The sequence below is a fragment of the Chlorocebus sabaeus genome, chromosome 17, assembly GCF_047675955.1.
Source record: "Chlorocebus sabaeus isolate Y175 chromosome 17, mChlSab1.0.hap1, whole genome shotgun sequence".
NCBI lineage: Eukaryota > Metazoa > Chordata > Mammalia > Primates > Cercopithecidae > Chlorocebus > Chlorocebus sabaeus.
Window position 1 is genome coordinate 30,258,669 of NC_132920.1, and position 26,177 is coordinate 30,284,845.

Here is a 26,177-nt window from a genome sequence, read left to right on the forward strand (position 1 = left end):
TCCCAGCACTTTGGGAGGCCAAGGCAGGCGGATCACGAGGTCAGGAGTTCAAGACCAGCCTGGGCAACATAGTGAAACCCCGTCTCTACTGAAAATACAAAAATTAGCTGGGAGTGGTGGCAGGTGCCTGTAATCCCAGCTACTCGGGAGCCTGAGGCAGAGAATCACTTGAACCCAGGAGACCTCCGGAGGTTGCAGTGAGCCGAGATTGCACCACTGCATTCCAGCCTGGGCGCAGAGCGAGACTCCATCTCAAAAAAAAAAAATTAAATCGTCCAGCCAACATGTACAGTACTGTGCAACATATAAGAAGGGAAGGGACAAGATCTGCCTTCATTAATAGTCTGGTTAGAGAAGACTTAAAAGTAAGCATGAATAGGTAATATAATTTGATCAATTGTCTAACATGTAGTACTCTAGATTCTAAGTTGCCACATACTCAAAAGGAAACATTATCCACGGCTTGATTATTTGACAGTGTCACTTGAGGATAGACCTTGAAAAATAATGATTTGAATAATCAGGAAACAGGGAGCCATTTTTCAGAAGCAGGAAAAGAGCAGAGCTAAGGCTTGGGAGGAAGAACAAGCTAACCTGGGAGTTCATGGATGATAGCTGCTGTGGCCATTTTTCTTAAGAGTTAGACTGGGGAGATGGGTTTGGAAAGTAAAATACAGATGGTGGGTAGTGGTATTACGTGGTGATAGGCAAGGCGTGCTATAGAAACCTGTACGGTGAAGCCCATAACTTTTGTTACGGGAATGGGGTAACTGAATCCTGCACTAGCTAGGGGAGATAGGGAGGGAAAGAAAAGGGCAGATGGAAAGAACAGATGTGGAGGTTGGGGAGAAGGGAGTGATAGGAGATGTATCCAATTCCAGAGGGAATATGGAGAGCTGTGTGGCTAAGATTTAACTGTTTGGACATTTAATTTGGGGAAATTGTTTTCCAGCCAAGTGAATAAATAATACTGGACCTCAGGTACAAGCTTCATACAACAAGTGAAGGTTTGGTGTGGAGACAGCTGCATAGTCAGGGAACATTCTAAATTAGAAATAAGGAGGCCGGGCGTGGTGGCTGATGCCTGTAATCCCAGCACTTTGGGAGGTCGAGGCAGGTGGATCACAAGGTCAGGAGTTCGAGAACACCCTGACCAACGTGTTGAAACCTCATCTCCACTAAAAATACAAAAAAATTAACCGAGTGTGGTGGTGCACACCTGTAGTCCTAGCTACTCAGGAGGCTGAGGCAGGAGAATCGCTTGAACCTGGGAGGCAGAGGTTGCAGTGAGCCGAGATCGCACCACTGCACTCCAGCCTAGGCAACAGAGCAAGACTCTGTCTCAAACAAAACAAAAAAAAAGACATGAGGAAACATGCCTCTTACGGAATTCGAGGGGGAGAAGTCAGGGTCTTGGCCGTGACCTTGGACAAGCCATTAGCCTCTTGATACCTCTTTTCTCATCTGTAAAATGAAGGTGGTAGTACCTACTTCACAGGGTTATTAGGGGATTCGATGTGTAATAATATGTAAAGTGCCTTAAACTCTATTGCTTTTGTTATATGCATTTCATAATTTTTTCTCTTTTTTTTTTGAGATGGGGTCTTACTCTTGTCAGGCTGGAGTGCTGTGGAGTGATCTTGGCTCACTGCAACCTCTGCCTCCCAGGTTCAAGTGATTCTCCTGTGTCAGCCTCCCGAGTAGCTGGGATTACAGGCATGAACCACCACGTCCGGCTAAGTTTTGTACTTTTAGTAGAGATCGAGTTTTGCCATGTTGGCCAGTCTGGTCTCAAACTCCTCACCTCAGGTGGTCTGCCCACTTCAGCCTCCCAAAGTGCTGGGATTACAGGCATGAGCCACCACACCTGGCCTGCACTTTTGCATTTTTAAGTTTTTAGTTCGCTAATCTAGATGAGATGATACATAAAATATATAGGAATGTTATTTATAAAGTGAATACCAGCTTGTAGTTCAAGTATTTGATCACTAATTTCACTACTTCAAACATAGTGAAAGAATACTCCAAAATAACTTCCCCTCACAGGCATAAATTTCATCTCTCTGTCTCTCTTTCTCTCTCTCTTTTTTTTTTTGGTAAAGATGAGGTCTTGCTATATTGCCCAGGCTGGTCTCAAACTCCTGACCTCAAGCAGTCCTCTCTCCTAGGGCCCCAAAAGTGCTGGGATTACAGGAATGAGCCATGGCACCTGGCCACAAATTTTATCTCCTCCAGTGTATATGTTTTAACTTCTGTGATCCCTCTAGCCAATCATACATGCTGTTAATAGAATTAATAATTCACCTAAATGTGGGCAGAAGTATGCCCTCCAAAAAGCAGCATAGAAATGGAACACGAAAGGGAAACACTTCCATGGTAGCGCATGGAAATTTCATTAACCACATTAAATCGTTTTATTTATAAACAACTTATTACCTACAAGTGATGCACATACGTGGTACACATAGTAAACCTTGTAGAAATGTGTTTTTTGTTTTGAGACGTCTCCCTCTGTTTCCCAGGCTGGAGTGCAGAGGCTCCAGTGGCTCACTGCAGCCTCAATCCTCTGGGCTCAAGTGATCCTCCTACCTCACCTTCTCAAATAGCGGGGACTACAAGCATTCACCAACATGCCCAGCTCATTTTTAAATTTTTTTGTAGCAAAGAGGTCTTGCTTTGTTACCCGGGCTGGGCTCAGACTCCTGGGCTCAACTTCTCCTCCCACCTCAGCCTCATTAAAGCCAAAGCCTGAAGGTAGGAAAGGAGAGCCTTCAGGGAAGGGACCAAAATGTGCAAAGACCCTGAGGCTGCGAAGAGCTGGACATGGTCAAGGAATGGCTGGAGCTGAGAACTTGAGCATGCGCCAATACACATGGGGCCTTATATGCCTTGACCAGCGGGTTGGGATGTGATCAGGAGAGGCTGAGCAATGGGAGGCCATTGCTTCTGTTTAGCCAGGAGTGCAAACTGATCCAGTTTTCATTTTTACAAAATTGCTCTGGCTACTAGATGGTAAATAGTGGGTGTGGGGAGACAGGGAAAAGAGATGCCAGGAGAACAGCTCAATATTACTTTGGAAAGAAGATTCTCTTCATCTAAGAATGGAAGGGAGATAATGTAGACTCAGGTATTTCCATGGGAAGAGAAGGGGAAATGTTGCTCCCAGTGGATGGGACTCACTCTTTTCCAAGCTTTGGTGCCAGAGAATCAAGAAGAGTAGGCCAGGCACGGTGCCTCATGCCTGTCATCCCAGCACTTTGGGAGACCGAGGCAGGCGGATCACTTGGCAAAACACCGTCTCTACTAAAAATGCAAAAATTAGCCAGCCGTGGTGGCACACAGCTGTAATCCCAGCTACTCAGGAAGCTGAGGCAGGAGAATCACTTGAACCGGGGAGGTGGACGTTACGGTGAGTGGAGATTGCACCGTTGGACTCCAGCCTGGGCAACAAGAGCAAAACTTCGTCTCAAAAAAACCAAAACAAAACAAACAAACAAACAAAAAATGCCAAGCAGCAGTAAGTGTAGAATATATGCTAATATTAATTTGTACTGGGCTAAGATAGTAGGATTTTGTGATTTTTCAACATGAGGTCTACTGCCCAGGAGTAGGAATGAAAGAAATGAGATAATGATTCTGAATTGAAGATAGACCCGTTGCCCCTGGGGAAGGACTGACAGGACGAGAACATTGAATGTCGCAAGGGTATTTTAGAGGGAAAAAATGGAAGCAGAAAGGAAAAGCAGACTGAGACGGGAGAGAGAAAAGTGCCTACAGGGCTTGGTGAAGAAACATCATTGTAGTGAAATGCATGAAATGTTCAACCTCTCTCCCCCTGCAAAAAAACAAGGAAAATCTTCCCTATATAATCTAAAGGTTTTACGTAAGTAAAAAGGAACAGGTAGGCCGGGTGCCGTGGCTCACACCTGTAATCCCAGCACTTTGGGAGGCTGAGGCGGGTGGATTGCCTGAGGTCAGGAGTTCGAGACCAGCCTGGACAACATGGTGAAACCCCTTCTCTGCTAAAAATACAAAAATTAGCCAGGCATGGTGACAAGCGCCTACAATCCCATCTACTCAGGAGGCTGAGGCAGGAGAATCGCTTGAAGCCAGGGGGCAGAGGTTGCAGTGAGCCAAGATCATGCCATTTCACTCTAGCCTGGGCAAAAGAGTGAAATTCTTGTCTTAAAAAAAAAAAAAAGAACAGGTTCTTTTGTTTTGTTTTTGAGATGAAGTTTTGCTCTTGTCAGCCAGGCTGGAATGCAATGGCACGATCTTGGCTCACTGGATTCACTGCAACCTCTGCCTCTTGGATTCAAGCGATTTTCCTGCCTCAGCCTCCAGAATAGCTGGGATTACAGGCAACGGTCACCACGCCCAGCTAATTTTTTTGTATTTTTAGTAGAGACAGGGTTTCACCATTTGGTTAGGGTTGGTCTCAAACTCCTGACCTCAGGTGATCCACCTGCCTCAGCCGCCCAAAGTGCTGGGATTACAGGCATAAGCCACCGCGCCTGGCCAAATTTTCATAAATGATTTGAAAGAAAATGATCTCTTTTTTTTTTTTGAGACAGAGTCTTGCTCTGTCGCCAGGTTAGAGTGCAGTAGCATGATCTCGGCTCACTACAACCTCCACCTCCTGGTTCAAGCGATTCCCCTGCCTCAGCCTCCCGAGTAGCTGTGACTACAGGTGCGTGCCACCATGCCCAGCTAATTTTTGTTTGTTTGTTTGTTTTTGAGACAGTCTCGCTCTGTCGCCCAGGCTGGAGTGCAGTGGCGCGATTTCAGCTCACTGCAACCTCTGCCTCCCAGGTTCATGCCATTCTCCTACCTCAGTCTCCTGAGTAGCTGGGACTACAGGCGCCTGCCACCTCGCCTGGCTAAGTTTTTGTATTTTTAGTAGAGACAGGGTTTCACTGTGTTAGCCAGAATGGTCTCAATCTCCTGACCTCGTGATCCGCCTGCTTCGGCCTCCCAAAGTGCTGGGATTACAGGTGTGAGCCACCGTGCCTGGCAATTTTTGTATTTTTAATAGAGACGGGGTTTCACCATGTTGGCTAGGATGCTCTCCATCTCCTGACCTCATGATCTGCCTGCCTCGGCCTCCCAAAGTGCTGGGATTACAGGTGTGAGCCACCGCGTTTGGCCGAGCTCATTCTTAAAATACAGTAAAAACTCTAAGCTCTCTTTAAAGGTTCTTGTGGCTTGTTGCAGGAGATAGAAGAAAGAGGATGAGAAGCAGGCAGTAGATGGAACCAGAAAGAGACACAAAGTTGTGACCACTAGGCTGTGACATGTTTGGGTTTTTTCACTTGAGCTGTATACTTCTTTGGTATTTCACGTCCTAGCCTGGTCCTTAGATTATGTCTTCTCAGGTCTTCTCCCAGTGCACAGAGCAACAACAGACTGACCTGAACATCCCACACACACACCAAGCCTGGGCAAGGGGAAGGTATAACTACTCACTTTGGGCCTAAATGCAGTGAGGCCTTTGAGAGATATTAATAAAACATTGTTGCCCCCTCATGTGGCCAATGCCGGAAATACAGCTGAGGCGCGTGTTCCAGGGCAGTGTAGCAGCATCAGCAACTGGGAATTTGTTAGAAATGCAAATCTCAGGATCCATCCTGACCTACTGAATCAGAATTTCGCTGGACCCTACCCCCAATTTTTTTTTTTTTTTGAGACAAAGTCTCGCTCTGTCACCCAAGCTGAAGTGCAGTGGTGTGATCTCGGCTCACTACAACCTCCACTTCCCGGGTTCAAGTGATTCTCCTGCTTCAGCCTCTCAAGTAGCTGGGATTATGCGCGCAAACCAACATGCCTAATTTTTGTCTTTTTAGTAGAGATGGGATTTCACCATGTTGGCCAGGCTGGTCACAAACTCCTCACCTCAGGTGATCTGCCCACCTCGGCCTCTCAAAGTGCTGGGATTACAGGCATAAGCCACTGCATCCAGCCCAAATTTGTTTTCTAATAAACTCTTCAGATGATTCTGATGAATGCTAACAGACTTGAAAACCACCGTTCTCAACCCACGTTAAACATGTTAATATCTTCAACTGCCCCATATCTGCCACACACACTCCCCTCTCAAGTGATAGATCCTTTTTTCTTTTTTCTTCTTATTTTTTTTTTTTTTAAGATGGAGCTTCACTCTTGTTGCCCAGGCTGGAGTGCAGTGACACGATCTTGGCTCACTGCAAGCTCCGCCTCCCAGGTTCATGCCATTCTCCTGCCTCCGCCTCCCGAGTAGCTGGGATAACAGGTGCCAATCACCACACCTGGCTAATTTTTGTATTTTTAGTAGAGACGGGGTTTCTTCACGTTGGCCAGGCTGCTTTTGAACTTGTGACCTCAGGTGATCCACCCGCCTCAGCCTCCCAAGGTGCTGGGATTACAGGCATGAGCCACCGTGCCCAGCTTTAATTTCTGGTTTTAAGAAGAGTGGGGGCTGGGCGCAGAAATGGGGAAATGGAGTTTCCCTATGTTGCTTAGGGTAGTTTTGAACTCCTGGGTTCAAGTGATCCTCCCACGTTGGCCTCTCAAAGTGCTGGGATTACTGGCATGAGCCACTGTGCCCAGCTTTAATTTCTGGTTTTAAGAAGAGTGGGGGCCGGGCGCGGAAATGGAGAAATGGAGTTTCCCTATGTTGCTTAGGGTAGTTTTGAACTCCTGGGTTCAAGTGATCCTCCCACGTTGGCCTCTCAAAGTGCTAGGATTACTGGCATGAGCCACTGTGCCTGGCCAGAGCCACTTTGGGAAGAGCAGTCTATACTTACCCTTTTGTTTTTTGTGACGGAATTTTGCTCTGTCACTCAGACTGGAGTTCAGTGGCATGATCTTGGCTTACTGCAACCTGTACCTCCTGGGTTCAAGCGATTCTCCCGCCTCAGCCTCCCAAGTAACTGGGTTACAGGCACCCAGCTAATGTTTATATTTTCAGTAGAGACAGGGTTTTATCACGTTGGCCAGGCTGGTGTCAAAACTCCTGACCTCAGGTGATCCACCCACCTCGCCCTCCTAAAGTGATGGGATTACAGGCAGGAGCCACTGTGCCTATCTTTTTTTTTTTTTTTTTTTTTTTGGTGAGACAGGGTCTTGGTCTGTTGCTCAGGCTGGATTGCAGTGGTACTATCATAGCTGTGGCCTTGAACTCCCAGGCTCAAGTGATCCTCTCGCCTCAGCCTCCCAGGTAGCTGGAACTAAAGGCATGTGCCACCATGCCTGGCCTTTTTTTTTTTTTTTTTTTTTTTTTTTGCATTTTTTTGTACAGATCCGGTCTCCCTATGTTGCCCAGGCTGGTCTGAAACTCCTGGGCTCAAGTAGTCTTCCCACCTTGACCTCCCAAAAGTGCTGGAATTACAGACATGATCCACTGATACCCAACACTAACCTGGCTAAGGTCACCCAGACTGTAGAGAGGTAGAGCTGGGACAATGGCCTTTATCTGACTCCAGCATCCTCAGGTTTTCCTCCCTTATCTGTAGAATGTGGATAAGATGACCAAGAACACATCCTAGAGGGCATGATAGCCAGGACAGGACTGTTCCAGGAACACACACGAGGCGTGTTAGGGAAGACTCAGAGAGATGAGAACCAGGAAAGACCTCTGTGGCTGAGATCTAGTCTGTATCCTAGAGTGTTTTATGTACTTCTTGAAGTATTTTTTCACCAGTACTTAATAGCAACTCTTAGATCAAGCATTAGCTCCAGAGAAGTAAAAATCAGATTCCACAGATTTATACTAATGTACCTAACACAGGTGGTAATGGCTTTTTTAAAAAAACAGTCCAGGCCGGGCGCGGTGGTTCACGCCTGTAATCCCAGCGCTTTGGGAGGCCGTGGTGGGCGGATCACGAGGTCAGGAGTTTGAGACCAGCCTGGCCAACATGGTGAAACCCTGTCTCTACTAAAAACACAAAATTAGCCAGGCATGGTGGCAGGTGCCTGTAATCCCAGCTACTCAAAGAAGACTGAGGCAGGAGAATCCCTTGAACCCAGGAGGCAGAGATTGCAGTGAGCTGAGACTGCACCACTGCACTCCAGCCCAGGCAACGGAGCGAGACTCCGTCTCAAAAAAGTCCAAACACACCAGGGGTTAAATAAGCTGCTTCTCTTTCCACTGTTTATTATTAATGTACAAAATATACAAAACCAAAAAAAAAAAAAAAATACTCATCCTCAAATCCATTTTGGCTCTAACCCAAGACCCTGCACAAAACCCAACCAATCCACTGTTTTCATAGAAAACAACTGATGCCAAGGTGAAGGAGAGAACTGGGAAAGGGCAAAATCATCTTGTCGAATCCACCCAGGAAGGCACCTGGTGGGGATTCAGAGGTGGCTGACAGGGTGAAGTAGCTGGAAGCCTCCTTCATACTGGCAAGGTTCCAGGTGGGAGCAGGGAGTGAGCTAACTCCCCAAGGCAGTGCATGTAGTGTGACTTTCAGGCCCAGCATGCCAGGCCCAAGTTGACGAGAAGCTGGTCTCACTGAAGTATTTTATCAAGTCTCCAGACTGGCTGTAGTTGGCAAAGGCACACCAGCACCACTGGCCTCACCTTTGCCAGCTAAAACTTGCACTGGATGCAGATATGAGTTCACCATCATCGAACCTAGCAGACCCAGGACGCAGACTGGGTGTTCACAGACAGTTCAAGGTCCCACTTGAGAAAGGACTCAGAATGGAGAGCCCACACTGGGGGAGGAGTGGGGATGATGTGTGTTCCAGAACTCAAATCCAGCTGATTGAGCCCTCTCAGTGCAGTGGGATATACAATACCCCTTCACCATCTCCCCACCCCATGAGGAATAATGAACTGAGCTGGGATGATTTCTTAAGTGCAGCTGATCCTGTGTCAGAGTTCTGTGTGCATGTGGGGACCCGCAATAGAAGGGTAGGGGTGTTCTCCAGGATAACCAGCTTTAGGTTCTCAAGCATTAAGGGTAGTACTGGAAAGGGGTTTGGGGTACAGGGTGAATCTTCTCAAAAAGTGAAGCCAACTGGGTCTCCTCTTCAGCAGTCCAGGAACGTTTCCAGTCTCTCTCCTCCCCAGACTGGAGGAAAATATGTACATCAATGCGCACCAGTGATCAGAAAACCCCCAGGAACCCAAGCAAGTGGGAACTGAGGGGGCCGGCTCCTCATCAGCTGGGGAAAAGGGAAAATGGGCCTCACAGAAGCCATAACAGGGTAGAAGGAGCGAGGCTGCAGTCCACAGGGGTTGTGTGAACGGGGCAGGCAAATGGTCCCTAGGGCAGTGGGGGCCCATTGACACCCGGGTGGTAGAAGGCACAGTTGTTCTCATAGCGGCAGTTGCCCTTCATCATGAAATGTCGGCAGACAGGGCGGTTTGACATGTCTGTGGGAATGATGGCAGAACAGTCAGACAGGAAATGGCTGAGGGCAATGCCACCCTCACCACCCCAGTCCATGGCATCCTAAGAACTTTCAGAGACAGTCTTAGGGATTTGAGGGAAGGGCATAGAGTAGGAACTGCTATGCATACTGGGACATCAAAGAGACGGGTACCTCACGTTCTGCCTAGCTACCAACAGTAGTGACTCTCACCCACTCCCCAAAAGCTTGTATGGGACACCAAAGGGCATATGGGGGACAGGGAGCATCCTCACCTCCTCCATGGCTGTGGCCTCCATCGTGCCCTCGGTGGCCCCCTCCCCCGTGGCCAGGGCCATCATGGCCACGGTGCTCATGAGGTGGTCCTCGATGGTCATGGCCTCGGTGACCAGGGACATCATGAGGCCGGTGGCCATGGGGCCCCCCGTGTCCAGGGCCTTCATGGGGACGATGTCCACCACTTCCACCCATGCTTCCGCCAGGGCCTTCATGGGGGCGATGTCCACCACCAGCACCCATTCCTCCACCAGGGCCTTCATGGGGACGATGGCCACTGCCACCACTGATGCCACCACCAGGGCCTTCGTGGGGACGATGTCCTCCACCCCCACCCATGCTACCACCAGGGCCTTCATGGGGGCGATGCCCACTGCCCATGCCACTGCCAGGGCCTTCGTGGGGACGATGTCCACTGCTGTTGCCCATGCCTCCACCAGGACCTTCATGGGGACGATGCCCACCACCTCCAACCATGCCCCCACCAGGGCCCCCTCGTCCATTTGGGGGTCCTCCTCCAGAGCGACCTCCTCTGGCGCCTCGGAATGGAGGAGGAGGAGGAGGAGGAGGTTCGTTTCCTCCTCGGCCACCTCGGCCTCTATGGTATGGTCCAGGACCTGGTCCTGGACCCCCCCGCATTGGGCCACCCCGCATAGGGTCGCCCGGGCCATCCCAGAAGGGATCACCCCCCCGGGGAGGGGGTGGAGGACCCAGGAGACGTGGACCCACTGGCCCACCAGGGCCTCCATGGGGACCTGTACGGGGAGAAAAAAGAGAAAACAGTATCAGCTACCAGGAACTGCCATCTCCCAACCTAAACCACCTCACCTCCCACCTTCCAGTCAATCCTATACTATTATCAGACTGAAATCAAGCAGATAAGCCCATTCCAACCTTGTACTCACCACCTACCTGGCATAGGTCCCCCAGGTCCAGGGGGAAAGTGCTGCATGCCCTTGGGGCCCCCAGGACCCCCTGGTGGGAAACCATTGGCTATCGGGCCAGGGCCTAGGAGTCCATGTGGCACTGTTAATGAAAACAAGGATAACACAGCATGAGCACTCTAGAAGACTGGCATGGTTTCCCATTTAGATGCACCCAACTGACCCTCTCAAACCAACCTGGCAGAGCAATGCTCTCTCTGTCCAGTCTTTCCCTCCCATTTCTTGCCTAGTGTCCACAGCCCTGTACTCTTCTGCATCTGTGAAACCCTGCTTCCCCCAACTCCACTGCAGGCTTCCTCCCCCAGTCCCCTGGGGCTGGCCCTGAGGATTACCCAGCATCTGCTTGATCTTGTCTGAATAGTCTGGTTGTTTCAGTAGTTCCTCTGAAGGATGACTGTTTGGGCTACCCTGTGAGGATGTAAGAAGGCAAAGTAAACAGACAGACAGGATAACAACCATGGCGAAAGGGAGAGCCAAAGATTAGGGTAAGTGGGTAGATGTGGAGAACTGCGGTAAGGCGAATGGGAGACAGAGTGAGGAGAGAGCACTTAAGGAGGCTCCACAGAAGGTGGAAAAGGGGAAAGAGGGCGCATACCATGATGGAAGTGAGGATCTCCTGGACATTAATGCCTCCTCCTCCAGGGCCTTGGGGGCCCTTTCCAGCACCCATGCTTCCCATAAGATTGGCCAGAACTGGAGGCAACTTGGAGCCTCCTGCCCCATCAGGTGAGCCACCTGACCCCCCAGGTTCCAGGGTCTCAACATACGGAGTCTCATCCATGGAACACTCCTGAAAGAAGAACAGAAAAATTAGGACTGACAGAACAGAGACATTCTCACATGAAAGATGCACTGAATTCAATGACCATCACAACTTCCATCATCACATAACACTGACTTACCTCATCTAGGGGGATGAGTTTAGGGGGTATGGGCTCGTAGGGCTCAGGATCAGGCTCATGAGGACTATCAGGAACAGCACAGGTGAGGGAAAATAGTAGAATGATAGTCAAGTTATTAATTCAGGCCCTGAAAGTAATTTCTAACTTCCACCTCTTAATTACCCCAGCTCACGTTCCCCTCAGGAGTGTCCAAGCACTCAACATCCCAGGGCAGGAATCCCTCTCTGCTCACCTCTCCTTGTTCAGGAAGAGCTCCTGAAGGATTCCCTTCTCCCGCTCAGCCTGGATATATCGCTCCTGGCTATTGCTTCCAGGGGTGACAAGCGGTGACGGCAGAACCAGGGGCCGGGGGCACACCCAGGGCACCTTCTCCTCCATGTTATCATGGCTCAGACGCCGCGCTGTCTCAAATGCATGTCGGTCTGACAGTATCTCTCGCTTAGCTGCCTCACCAAAGTCCTTGATCTTATTCACATTTACTATCAGCAGAGGAAGAAAAGCAAGAGGGAAAGTAAGCACAACCAAGTTCTTTTAAAATCCCTTAAACACACCTATTACATAGGAAATGACCTCTTACCTCGTTCAGTTTCATCCAATTCAAAATAGAAATATTCTCTCAGTTTGCCTTCCTCAGGCCATGTCACACTTTTCCTCTTCCTGCCTTTCCGGGTCAGTTGGTTAGGATCTCCAGGACTCTCCACTGGCTTGGCATCCAGAGCTCCTGGCTCCAAAGAGGCTGGAAGCAGAAGAGGTTTCAGACCCAGATCCCTCCTTTCAGAAAACCCCCCAAACTGAACCAGTTTCTAGATTACCTGTATCCATGAGCTCTGGGACTTCAACAGGGGGAACCGGGGTGCCTGGACGGTCTATGTCCATTGCCTCAGACGGCGGTGCTGGTTCTGGGGAAGAAGGTTTGGCTGTGCTTGGTTCTGTGCTCGTTTTCCCTTCAAAAGGGCTCGGCTATTGTGAAAGAAAAGGAAGTGAACTGACTGGAAAGCCAAGGGCAAGGCAATTAGTCCAGGGTCCCAGGCACAATCCCCCAACAGTTCCTATATAAAGGAAGACTCTGTCTCCACACTGGGCTCACCTGCACCAGTCTATATCCAAGGCAAAACACCTCTTGTCCTCCCGGACAACTCCTAGCTGCTGTGCCCTTTCTTCTACTTTACCTTTTATACTCTCACTGAAACCTACTTTTGGGAGCCCATACCTTGGCAGCTGTAGGTGACAGCACTTTTTTCTTCTTCTTAATTTTGATGCCTGGAACAGGGGCTGAATTGAGAGCATCCAGAAAGCCCAGGCCCTCCATAGCTACAAAAAGAAAGAGCATCAAATGGCATCATCAGACCTCCTTCACAATCCTACACCTGCAAACACAGTCTAGGCATAAAATGAGCCAATGAAGAGCCTGCCTCAACTTAGGACACGACAAGCTCAAGAGGACCAGGAAGCACATGCAGGAGGATTCACACACGATATTCTTCTTGTTATTCTAGGTTTCTTGTGGCAGGCAAGCCATAGCTTTGGATGTGAATTACAGCTCAGGTAAATGATGAAGTGAGCCCCTGTGAACACGACAAATCACCTTGCCAGGCGCCCCTGACCAGTCACAAAATGGCACACCTCCCTATCTTATCTCTAAAATTACTCCTAAGTGACCCCGGAAACGGGAGTTCCAGAGGTACAAAAAGTAAAGGGTACCAAGAAATCAAAGGAAAATGGAGGGAAATAATAAAAGAGAAGGGAAAAAAACTTCTCGTTCCCAGAGACATTCGTTCCCATAAGAGTTTGCTCCTGGCCAGGCGCGGTGGCTCATGCCTGTAATCTCAGCATTTTGGGAGGCCGAGGCGGGTGGATCATGAGGTCAGGAGATTGAGACCATCCTGGCTAACATGGTGAAAATGTTACCCATCGCTACTAAAAATACAAAAAATTAGCCGGGCATGGTGGCGGGCGCCTGTAGTCCCAGCTACTCGGGAGGCTGAGGCAGGAGAATGGCATGGACCCAGGAGGCGGAGCTTGCAGTGAGCCAAGATCGTGCCACTGCACTCCAGCCTGGGCAACAGAACGAGACTGTCTCAAAAAAAAAAAAAAAAACAAAAGACTTTGCTCCTAATTCAAAGTACATCTCCCCACTTTAGACTCACGCTGTGGCGGAATGATCTTCACTTTGATCTCTTTGGTGGCATTAGGTGTTGTGTTGAGTGGCTTGTATTTCTTTTCTGCAGGGGGGGTAGCATCTCCTGGAGCAGCTACGTTGCTGTCAGAAGAGGAACTGTCATCAACATCTCTGACTCACCCCCTCTTGCTCCCTTGTGTCCACAGATCCACCCCATTCAGAACCTGAGAATATGGTCCATACCTCTGACGTTTGAGGGGGATAGGTTTAAGATTGTACTTGTCAGAAACCACCACTGTGCTGGCGTTCTTCTTCACAGGCACCAAGGATGGTGTCTCCAGCTCTAGTCCTGGGGAAAGAAGCATGGTGTGGGCAGCTGAACTCAAACCCCTAAACTCCTGAATTTTCCTCCCATTCTCACCCGCAAATGTTCTTCTAACCTTGTAACCAAAGCTTCCCCTGCTAATCTTCTCTCTTCCTTATGATTAACATATCACACATCAAATGATTCCCCATAAGGCTCTGGGTGTGCACATGCACACGAACCCTCCAGAGGCCAGCCGCCAGTCTTACCAGTGGAACGGAACTTGGCATGACTGGGTGCTGTGGTTCGAAGAGACTTGGGCTTCTCCCTCTTCTTCTCTGGGGCCTCCTCGGCCCGGGTCTCAGCCTTCACCTCTGTCAAAGGTCGCTCAGGAGGGGTAGTTCGACTTTTCCCCTCATCTTTACGTTTCTTCTTATCTTTCTCTGTCGTGAAAAAACAAAGCAGAAATGGATTTCATTTAAACACTGTCAGAGGTGAAGCAGACTGGGAGCACCTAAAGGCCACATCCCAGTAGGAAAGAAATAAATACAAAGGATAAAGGACTAAGGAGCTTACCAGCGGGCTGAGTACTGCTCTGAGAGCGGATGACAGCCATCCAGTCGCTGACAAGGACTGAGGCCAATTTCCGGAGCTCTGCAGGTGAGAGAAAGGGGAAATGCCTAATAATGTAAAATATTCTTCCAGGAACAGAAAATGGGAGGTTTGAGAAAATATTGTGAAAATCTATGTAATGGAGAAAGTAATCCAAAGTTTTAAGAAGAACATGAGATATGCTTAAAAACCAAACTCTTAAAAAATGGAACAATGAATTAAGAGTTGTGTTCTACTCAAATAACTTTCAACTCTGATGTCATCACACCACTCTGGAGTAAAAAGACCTAATATTTATTTCAGAATATGTGGTTAAAATCTGCATTAGTAAAAGACTACACATTGGGTGCTGTGTACACTGCTTGGGTGATGAGAGTACCAAAATCTCAGAAATCACCATTAAAGAACTTATACATGTAACCAAAATCCACCAGTTCCTCAAAAACTACTGACAGTTTTTTAAAAAGCTACATTAGTTGCTTTATGTATAACACACCTAATTGTTACAACAATCTGAAGACTTTTTATTTTCCTTTATAGATGTAAAAACAAGCATAAAATTTGTTTCTAAATGAAAAAATACTTTTGTAACTCTTTCCTTTTGTACTTGGCAAATAACATCTCTGATCTATGGCACCTCTCTTCTGGCCAACATTTCCACTTATAGACTTATTTCGTAATTTGTCATTTAATAGTAAGATTTTCACAGAACACTAAAACATAACTTTTTGAAACAGTCATACAATTAGCAATTTCTACACCTAAGCCAACATGAACCTCAATGCAGGAATATCCTAAAACCTTTCTGGAGTAACTGATAACTATGGTTCCGGTGAGACTTAACTACAGCCGACAGGGAATATACAAATTTCAATATCTAAAGGAATGATGGTAATTAAATATATATTTAAAGAGAGCAGCACAATTAAGCCAGTTGGAAATAGATTACTGCTCACTTGGTGGGAAACTGGTATCTTGTGTGCCTGGGTAGAGATAAAGGAAACTCTAAATTTCTAAAGGAGACAGGCTTTGTCTTTAAGACAGAACTGTATGGTCCTTGCCAGAAGCTCCACAACTCTTTTAGAAAAGGAAAGAATCAGAGCTTTGATATATTTCTTTTTTTTTCTTTGAGATGGAGTCTCGCTCAGTTACCCAGGCTGGAGTGCAGTGGCGCAATCTCGGCTCACTGCAAGATCCGCCTCCGGGTTCACGCCATTCTCCTGCCTCAGCCTCCCAAGTAGCTGGGACTACAAGCGCCCACCGCCACGCCCGGCTAATTTTTTGCATTTTTAGTAGAGACGGGGTTTCACCTTGTTAGCCAGGATGGTCTCAATCTCCTGACCTCGTGATCCGCCCGTCTCGGCCTCCCAAAGTGCTGGGATTACAGGCGTGAGCCACTGCGCCCGGCGCTTTGATATATTTCAAGAGTCAAGATTTTGCCCATGTCCTACAGGAATATGTTTATTGGTAGAACTAGTATATCTATTGTTAGGAAACCAGTTATTAAAGTTCCCAGAATATGCTATAGTTAGAAAAACAGAAGTGAATGATGATGAGACACGCTAGGATGATACTATTTCCCACAGCGAATTTTAAGTGTATGTGTTTTATAACAAGCAATCTTAGGAATCAGCTTCCAGTTAAAGTATGGCGCCTTATATTCAGCAACAGAGAAATGAACAACTTTGGAATTGAGAACAGGAAACAGGGTACAGGTTAGAGGAACTTTCTCTTTAAAAGAAGGAAAAAAAAAGCAAAGTGACACAGAAAGAGAAAAGTGAAGCGACAATCCAAGGATGGGAAAAGATATTAAGGTAATGAAGTGGAAGTAACAGAGAAAAGCCCATGAGAGAGCAGGAGCGGCACCCTACCTTCATCCTCACTTGACTTGCTCAGCTGCTTCACCAGTTTAGCTGTGTTGTTCTATAAGAGATGGGAGCAACAGAAAGGTAAATGCCAGGAGGCAAATAATTCCACTTAGAGCTAAAAATGACAAAAGTTACAATGCTCCCCCCTATCTTTTTTTTTTTGAGACGGAGTCTCACTGTCTTGCCCAGGCTAGAGTGCGTGGCGCAATCTTGGCTCACTGCAGCCTCAATCTCCCAGACTCAAATGATTCTCCCACCTGAGTCTCCTAAATAACTGAGACTACAGGCATGTACCACCACCACCACATCTGGGTAAATTTTATTTTTTGTAGAGACAGGGTTTTATCATTTTTGCCCAGGCTGGTCTTAAACTACTGGGCTCAAGCAATCCACCCACCTCAGCATCCCAAAGTGTTGGGATTACAGGTGTGAGCCACCACACCCGGCTGACACATTGTTTTTTTGGGGGGCGGGGGACAAGTCTCGCTTTGTCACCCAGGCTGGAGTGCAGTGGTGTGATCTCGGCTCACTGCAACCTCCACCTCCTGGGTTCAAGCGATTCTCCAGCCTCAGCCTCCTGATTAGCTGGGACTACAGATGCATGCCACCATGCCTGGCTAATTTTTTGTATTTTTAGTGGAAACGGGGTTTCATCGTGTTAGCCAGGATGATGTCGGTCTCCTGACCTCGTCATCTGCCCGCCTCAGCCTCCCAAAGTGCTGGGATTACAGGCGTGAGCCACCGCACCCAGGCGCCACACATCTATTAAAGGAGATAAATTCAAACCAAGTCTTCTTATTCTAAATTCTTTTTCTGCCATTCTATCTCACAGGCCCAAGATCACAGCCAACATCAGTCAGTGTGAGTTTTCATCTGTTAGACTAAACCAAAAAAAGAAGAATCAGGGTTTAAAGACTAAAGGTACCTGCTTGAGATGGTCTACAGTGAGTGGTAGGTGCTGCAGGGTCAGTAGTATTTGCTGGAGGAGGGGAATGTTGTTGGTTGTCTTTGAATACGTCAGCCAATTGTTAAGAAGTTTGTAGCCACCAACGTCAATAAACCTGCAGGCAGGCAGGAGAATCTATCAGTAACGCCCTTTCTAGGTTTTGAAAGTACCACATCCCACGATCCCAGTCTCCCATCAATGACCCTGGAACCCCATGCCTCACCGCCCCATCTTTTAGCTACATCTTCCCATTCCAACCATCGAGATCCCCACTTACTTGATCAGTATTTCTGGTGAACGGGTCTGCAGGAGAATGTTCAAGTAAGTGCATCGACTCACCATCTTTCGTGCTTCCTTCATCAAACTGCAGGATATGAGTGAGGGTTAGAAATGAAGCAGCCAGTATCTCTTCTCTTAGCAAAAGCGCCTCTCTAATCTGTGAACTGCCTAGAGATTCCTGATGATTTGGGACTTTGCTCCAGAGAGGGGGAGTCACATATACCTCTAGGAGGATGGGATGGATTCAGTGCAACATGGAAACTTATGGGAGAACAGAGACACCGAAGTCCCTGACCTGGGGAGGAGAGCATCACTGCCTCCCTAACACACAGGATGAATGTCATTCTGCCCCCAGGTGATACGGCTAGCCCTCAACAACTGTCCCTAATAGTCTGTTCAAGACTGGCTTATTTACTCTCCCCTGAACCTGAGAATCCCTGAAAGAAAATAACATTACAGGTAGGTGGAACATGAACCAAAACAATCTAGAATTCTGTTACCAGGCTACCCTGCTCTCATTCCAACATATGACTCCCTTGGGACTGTGGACGTCCAACTCTCCAGCTTCTGCTATGGTCAGAAACCAAGTGATCATCTTTTCCTATCCCTTACCCTAAAATTGTTAGATTTTAATCCTATTGCACTGACTGTCTTTCCCTTTCCTTTCCAGGATCATTCCAGTCTGCCTCAACTGCAGCCATATTTTAACACACAATATTCTCTACTCACAATGAATCCAAAAAAGGGTAAAGACTCACCTGAAGATCTTGGAAATCCCATCCACACTTTTGACTTCCCCATCTCGGTTAAGGAAGCTGTCCAGGCCCTTGAGAAGTTCTTTGGGGTCTATGGGACCAGAACCCATGATGGTGGTTTCTATGGTAAGAGGACAAAACAAACAAACCCACAGAATAAATGGGTGGCAAGGACTACCCGAGTAGGCCCTCTAATAAACCACATCTCTACATCTGACAAGGTATAGTGACTATTCAACTATGCTATTTTTTAGATATGAAAAATCAACACAGACCACTTGCCACTACCGAGAAAATAGCCCTAGCAAGTTAAACATGGGGAGCATATGTGACTGAACAGGAAAGCAACTCGATTGGAGGACTAGAGCAGCACACCTGTCTCTCCCTCCCAGCAGCATCCTTCCTAGGATGGCTGAACTTCACTAGATCGTACTAGAGCTAAGATTCAGTTCTCATAACAAGATGTTCAACTCTCCAGGGCATCTGTACCTATTGTTAAGTCCTGTCTTCCCTAGTTGCTGAAAAATCTGGCTTGAAAAACAGCCTATAGCTTGACAGAAATTGGGCCAATCTTGGGTGTTTGAGCTAAATGTCTTGTAAGAGTTGATTCCTTTTTATCTTAGCCCATTAAGAGTCATAATCATGACATAAGGCAAGATATCTATCAGCTGAAGTGGTAGATGATAGAGAACAAAACAAAACTTGAAAACAGAATCCCTCCCTAAGGAGCTCTGGAGGTAGGTGCCAGATATTGAGACAAATGGATGCAAGGAAATCAAGCAGGTCCTCCTAGGCCTTGAATAGACTGTCACTCATTAACCAAACACTGCACAAGTTTTTACTGTCTCCATGTTAAACGGAAGCTAGTGGTTTGTGCTTTCAAAAGCAAAGATGTGAATCTGGTCCTCTCCTCAAAAATCACGCTGTGGATCCCCTAGGAAAGCCTAAAACTGAAAACCATGGAAACTAAAGAATGGAATAAAGTCAAACGCTAGAAAAATTCCCTTTTAAGCAGCTGTTTTAGACCAGGTTGGAAAAGGGATTAGTTAAAAGCTAAGCTCCTTTTATGGGACAGGGCAGAACTGAAGTTCCAGAAAGGTAATTTACAATCAATATTGTTCTGATTGGGATTTGTATCTACACTGCCTCTAAATACTTGCTTCTAAGAACCAAAAAAGAGGCCAGGTGCTGTGGTTCATGCCTGTAATCCCAGCACTTTGGGAGGCCAAGGTGGGCAGATTCCTTGAGCATAAGAGTTTGAAACCAGCCTCAGAACCATGGCGAAACCTCATCTCTACAAAACATAAGCTGAGTATTATGGTGTGCACCTGTAGTCCCAGCTACCCAGGAGGCTGAGGTGGGAAAATGGGAGGACTGCTTGAGCCCAGGGACATTGAGGCTACAATGAGCTGTGATTTTGCCACTGCACTCCAGCCTGAGCGACAGAGTAAGACCCTGTCTCAAAAACAAACAAACAAACAAAAAACCACCAAAAAAGAAAGCCATTTCAGCAATCTCTGCCTTTGGGCAATAAGGCCAACACTGGGTAGCAAGGAAGAGGCAAGAACAAAACCTTCCTCATCCTACATCTAGCACAGAGGTAGCAGACACAATCCCAGCAGAAGGGTAGAAAAATCAGTATTTTACGAAGATGAGTATTTTTGTGCCGGAAAAAACACACGTTTCTTGTAAGATAATGCAAATTAATTCTATTTGTTCTCAAACAAAAGAAAAAACATAAGCATAACAATCTCAGCCTTTTAGTCCTCCCAACAAAAAGGTCAATAAATTTCCAAATGTGTAGGTCCTAACAACCTAGGCGAGCAGCAGCAGAAGCAGGGAGGAGGCAGCCAGGAAGGGAAGAAGTATAATCTTGGCTCTGGAGATCATAACCTGTGGGCCGAACAGAGGGAGAGATGAGGCAAGAAATGTTGAGAAGTCACTGCTGCCCTGGAACCTCTACAAGTACAAGTGGAACCTGAGATCAGAGAAAAAACATTCAAGGAGAATACTGGAAAAGATTAGACGTTCGTGGGCCAAATCCACTCAAGTATGGTGATTCTTACACAGACAGACACAGAAATAAAGGTATTCTTCCCATGTAGTGAGATACTATAAAGTGATCTATAGAAACTATAAAGAAATATGATAAAGGGACATATAAAACAGATATCACATCTGTTGGAGACTGGAAAAGCAATGTATGGGTTCCAATAATAACATATCATAAGCAATCAAGAGACTAAGAAATCTTTAAAACTCTATATATATACACACACATACCTACCATTAGATTCCCAAAGCAAAATATATGCAATTTGACAAAAGGCCTTGAATTAAACATCATTTCAAACCAGTTCCCCTTGACTTGACTGATTCAAACCCAGGGCTGAATATATATAACCCTGGAGAATTCCCTTTGGCATATCCAACTGCAAGCTAAGCCAATAAATAGACCAGCTACCCCTATTTCCTTCAGACACTAAATAAACTGTCATCTGAGCTCAAGTGTTCCTTCAGAGGATGGGAGACAAGACAGAAGAGCCAGTCTTAGAAAAATGGACCAATGAATACAAAGCTAAATTCTGTCCAGAGCCCTCTGCTGGGAATGGGATCCAAGGACTTTTTTATTCCCATTTGTATAAACAAGAATAAAAAACATTAATAGTCAAAGGGAAGCTAAGAGACAAAGCAAAATTAGTGTTAAATATTCATTTTCCACTACTTATATTTTGGAAATATAAGTGAAATTTTGTCTCATTAGCACCAATCTTGATAAAATGTAAGTGGGTTTTCTCATGATGGCCTTCCTTTAGGCAGATTCATTCTTATTTAAAATTAAGGACCCCAAGTGTCTTATAACCTAGTTTCCTTACTTGGAAGTCAGTATATTTTGGGAAAAAACCAAGCAAGTTCCAAGGCACTGAGGTGGGAAGGAACGTAAAGTCCAACATTCCGGGCACAGGGCTACCGCTGAGAAGGCAAACTGAGTTGATGAAGGAAGGCAGGGGCTGTGACTAAGTGTTGTAACATTACCTACTCAGGATCTGGAGTCTAGAATGAAAGCTTGAGAAAGCTTTCTGGAACCACGAATAATCCAGGGCATGATTATGTCTTCTTTTAATGAGCTGCTATTTCCTTGACTGCAGAACATACAGAAGGTGGGGAGTGAGGGAGCAACCCCCTGGCCTACGTCCACCTCATCCTAAGCTATGCTTTCCTTATGGAGATGTTTCAGGCAGAGCCATACTCTACTGGCACAAGGCACTGGGGAATTTTCTACCACTTTTACCAGAGATAAACGTCTGTGACACCAACTCCTGCCTTCAAAATGAATTTTACTTGAGGGCTATTCAATTAAATAGGGTGAAAAAATATCCAGCATAGCTAAAGTTATTCCACATCCATCACCAATGAACAGGACTGAATTGGTTCAGGATAAAAATTCTGTGCAAGTCAGAGTTCTTTAAAAAATAACTGTCTTCTAACAAAAGGAGAAAAAACTACCAAATTTACCTTAATTTAGAGGTACTTCTGGAAATGAAAATGATTTGTACCTAACTCATGTTCCCCTTCCTTTCTTCAGTGTTTTAGGCATTTCCTAGTTTGACTCAATAGTGGACTGAATTATGTCTCTCAGGTGATTCATCACAAGGTCATAGCTTGCTTCCAAGTAGTAAGCCCCTACCCCTCAAAGTCATTTTGCAAACCTGATACATGAGCTCCTCAGAAGCTTATCTGCCTTTCAATAAAGATGCAAAATGATACACCACCCCAACTCATAGAAAAAGACCCCAGACTGGAACTCTGGCCACAAACTACAAGGATCAGCTTTTCCAAGATTCTCTGAATGGATGTGGTTCCCCTAGTAGACCTTGCTTCCCATCTCCCATGCTAAGGAAGATCTTCTTTATTAATCCCCTGGCTCACTAGATATCAGGAACCCCAGTGGGTAGAATGTTCAGCTCCCAAGGAAGATATGCTGCAGAGGCACATGGCAAACTGCTTAAAAGAAAAAAAACAACAAAACAAAAAAAACTTGTGGTCAATAGACATGTGGAAGAGTCCCTCCCATCCAATCCAGAAGTTTAAGTAATAATTTGAGAATCTGTACCCAGTAGAAAATTAGCCCTAAGTCTCACCCACGTCACCACAGGGCAGTTGTGCTTTCCAATTCTGCCTAGAACCTCCACGCTTCAGTGCAGGACTTTTAAAAATTAAAATTATATGGAGAGTCTGATAAAGATTTGGCTTTGAAAAAGTTGGGGGAAGAAAGGAACCAGACACCCAACACCACCCTCAGATAGGGCATGGCTTCTGAACATGCACCAACTGCCACAGCACTGCATGAGTTGAAAAATGAAGAGGACATCATTTTTTCATTAATGCTTTCAAGGAATTTCTTTTAGAAGGGAAGGAAAAAGAAATTCAAAAAAGGTGGTTCTTTGGGGGAAAAAAAAATATGAAAGTTGTGAAATGTAATACCAGAAAGGTTTTGCTTACCAGAAACTGTAGCTTGATTCCCCCTGCCTTGAGTTTACAACTGCCGCCTCCTTTCCTAAAGATTCACTTCTTATCCTAGTACCAATGTACAGGAACTAAGCAAGTGCAGAACGTGATACAGCACTGAATACAGTTTATCCCCAAACTGAGAGGTGGGAATGAGGGCGATTTAGAAGAAAGTCCTAAAAGTATCCACCTTCCCCCGATTCTCATTACACAAAGCGACCAAATGCAGGAGGCCCAAAGACTGGTTCCTGAGCAGAAATGGCACATTTCAGTGTCATCAGGCCCGTTTATCTCGAAGGTACTCTCGCAAGCCCTTGTGTCTTTCCCATCTCCCCCTACACACATATATACATACACACACGCTCACACACATCCTCAAAGCTTCCCAGTCTTGGGTTTGCCTGTTTTTTCACCCCTGGCAGCTGAAGTGGGGAAAAATTACAAGCAGTTGTGATGAGTGCAAGTGAAAATAAAAACTGGTTCTATAAAAACTAGAACTACCCAAGGAGATGGACAGCCTTAATACTTAATTCCTATAAGCTCTCATCCCTTTAAAGCATTTTATATAATGAAAATTAGGAAAATGTCTTCTCCCTAGCAGCCACGAGCACAGGGAGTGCAAAGGCATCTGCTCAGGGGTGGAGCTTCAAGAGGGTGGAGAAAAGAGGAAGAAAGCTGATTACATCACCTTTCAAGGCTGCTCCTCCCCCTTGACCAATTTTCTAGGGCGGCCCTAAGCTCAGGATGGCAAAGGGGGAAGAAAAACAACAAAGACGGAGGGACGCCATTTTGTAATGGAGAAAGAGGACTCGAACTTTAAAAAGCCACCCAGCTCTGCCGGTAGCTTCAGTTACATTATAAAAACACCTTTTTAGTAAAAAGCCAAAAGCCAGTTCCCCATCGTGAATAATCTTTGACCTATTTTGATCAGTAAGAGCGTAGTGAAAATTAAAGCAATCAAAATATTAGAACAATTTTCTGCAGGGAAGAACTGCATTTGCAACGTAGGTTCAACCGGCTACCATCGACCACCCCCATCCTCCCTATAGAGGGAAAGGGGGAGGAAGGACTTGGACCCCTCTCAACAAATAGGGTTGAGGTGGGAGGACAGGAAAAAAAATGGGTCAAGACACAACCTGCAACGCCGCTTGGAAGACAAAAGGACAAGGAAAGTCGCCATATTGAAGCAGGGAAGAAAAAAATTCCTTTTAACGACACAAATCTTTTAGAAAGCTAGCATTCAATTGCACTAAATGGCTTTTAAAATTATACTCCTAAATTCCACATTACCCAACCTTTCCACCCTCTATTTAACTGTACCTCCCCCACCAAAAAATATCAAGTTAAAATGTTAATCACTCTTTTGCTTTTAAATACCTAAGCAATCTGCAACAATTATAAGACATTCTTTACCTCCCCAACTATTGTATGTACTGGCACTAAGATTATATTTTGTCCTAAGTGTCTTGCAATCTTTATTCCTAGATTGCCACCTATTTTAACCACACAAATACACCCCAAACAAATTACATTAAAATTGAGAGGATTTAACATTTAAAAACTTATAGCGAGCTATTATTTCTCTCTGCCCATCTCCTTACCCTGCAATCTTTATGTACAGATTGCTTATTAATCTGGCAAATTGAAAGGCACCCTGCTTGTCTCACACACAAAGAAGTGGTACTTCTGGGCCACAAGATCCACCATCTCTTGTATGTGAGCTCATTAACCCTTTCGAAGACTGCTGCTAACCAGAGGAAGGTAACCATTCCTCCTTATATAACACGTATGGCTTTGGCAGTCTGGAAATTGGCTGGATTACCAAGGGTTAACCATCAAAATCCTCACTTGCTGGCCCTCCCTCCACCCTCTCTTTGCCTGCAGCAGAGCAGGGAAGAGAGAGGTGGTAGGGGAGAGAGAACAAGACTGTTTAGACCCACAGGCCCTTTTTAATGGAGATTAAGTGACCAAATTGGTCCTTCTCCAGTTCTCTGTTTGTTCTATGGTCTCATTTCTTCCTCTCATTATTTTTGGTTTCACAACGGGAAACGTTGACTTCTTGTTGCAAGGCTGGTTTTTGAAAATTCGACACTTACTATCCAATTTTTTTGCGACGTCAGCACCTCGGGCTCAGGGGGGAGGGGGTAAAATTTTGGAGGAAAAAAAATAAAACAACCAACCAGGACCCAAAACTCAATTATTTAGGGGGCCTCATTGGATCAAAAAGTCTTTTAAAAAATAAAGGCCAACTCAGTATTCATTTCCCCCCCCACCCAACTCCATTTAGGGAGGGGGGGTCGCAGAAAAAAGTTCTGAGTGGATTCAAAAAAGTAAACGCTGGATGAGTGAATTTGGGTGGTTTGGGAAGGGAGGGTGGTTGATTATTTTTCAAGTTATGTGGTGACGGTCCTTCGGCCACAGATTTCAAGTCCCAAGCAGCGTGGGCTGGTGGGGTGGGCAAGATAGGTGGGAAGGGGCAGAAGACACAAGTGGTTGGGCTGGTGGCTGCTGTTTTCCCTTTCCCCCCTCTCTCAGGATCCTTTCAAGGGCTTAGATGTTGCTGCGGCTTGTTTCTGTTTTCCTCGTGGTCGGCCTGTCTTTCTCCGAGAAAATTCAAACCTGGGATAAAAGGAACACAAGGGAGAAAGATGTAATCAGTACGGGTTGCTTCAAAACACCCAGAAAAGCCATCTTTGCTGTCCCCAAACAAACCTCTGTGCCCCATCCTGATCGCAGCCGCTTTAAGCCGTGGCTCTCAAATGAACCCATCCCTACCCCGCTTCCCAGATCCAACGCTCTCCGCAAAATTTTACCCACTAAACAACAAGGTAGGTAAACTTACCTCTAAACGAACCCCAGAATGGCGGCCGCCCGCTCGGGTGGAGTCTTTTATACCCGGACGCCGCCCAACGCGCCCAAACGTGCTAGTGAAACCCCCTTGTCGCGAGACATTATACGCGAGGCGTGAACTCATTGGTCAACCTAAATGACAATTCGCCAGCTGATTGGCTAGTCTCACTTCACCTTTGCTCCGCCCCTTCCCCGGCACTCTCTTCCGCCTCCTTTCTGCCTCCCTGTCGCGTGCGCGTGACCAGAGAGCCCAGCACCTCCCTTTCCTCTGCTTCCGCCACTTCCGCCCTGGAGAACATTTCTCACCCAGGGTTGGTAGAAACGTGCCGGAGCATGCGCACTGAGAGGATCTCGATAAAAATCGCCTTCAAAATTGCTTAAAAGGCAAACTCTAACAAAGAGATCTAAGAGTCGTAGTGACTGGCCAAGAAAAAATGCAATTTTGAGGTCTAA

The 26,177-nt window shown here is 46.4% G+C and overlaps 1 protein-coding gene across 1 annotated transcript; it reads right to left on the reverse strand.

The window, feature by feature from the left end:
* Positions 1 to 8,101: 8,101 nt before the first annotated feature.
* PPP1R10 (protein phosphatase 1 regulatory subunit 10) lies at positions 8,102 to 25,789 on the reverse strand. The gene is made up of 20 exons (XM_007973240.3): positions 25,717 to 25,789; positions 24,971 to 25,493; positions 18,369 to 18,486; positions 17,609 to 17,695; positions 17,311 to 17,446; positions 16,389 to 16,440; positions 14,482 to 14,559; positions 14,175 to 14,348; positions 13,845 to 13,950; positions 13,630 to 13,742; positions 12,693 to 12,793; positions 12,295 to 12,442; positions 12,060 to 12,218; positions 11,715 to 11,961; positions 11,483 to 11,546; positions 11,176 to 11,370; positions 10,913 to 10,988; positions 10,549 to 10,662; positions 9,636 to 10,391; positions 8,102 to 9,364 (listed from the first exon to the last, which is right to left on the reverse strand). Exons 3-20 carry the CDS (start codon positions 18,473 to 18,475, stop codon positions 9,255 to 9,257), a joined length of 2,823 nt encoding a protein of 940 aa, XP_007971431.1. The 5' UTR covers positions 18,476 to 18,486; positions 24,971 to 25,493; positions 25,717 to 25,789; the 3' UTR covers positions 8,102 to 9,254.
* Positions 25,790 to 26,177: the final 388 nt, after the last annotated feature.

Bases quoted from the DNA above. Each gene is read 5' to 3' on its own strand.
- PPP1R10 (XM_007973240.3), bottom strand. From the start codon at position 18,475: ATGGGTTCTGGTCCCATAGACCCCAAAGAACTTCTCAAGGGCCTGGAC. The intron at 14,560-16,388 runs GTAGGGTGCCGC...TCTCACCTGCAG, and splicing joins CAAGTCAAGTGAGGATGAAG to AGCTCCGGAAATTGGCCTCA. The intron at 11,371-11,482 runs GTAAGTCAGTGT...TTCTTCTTTCAG, and splicing joins AACTCATCCCCCTAGATGAG to GAGTGTTCCATGGATGAGAC.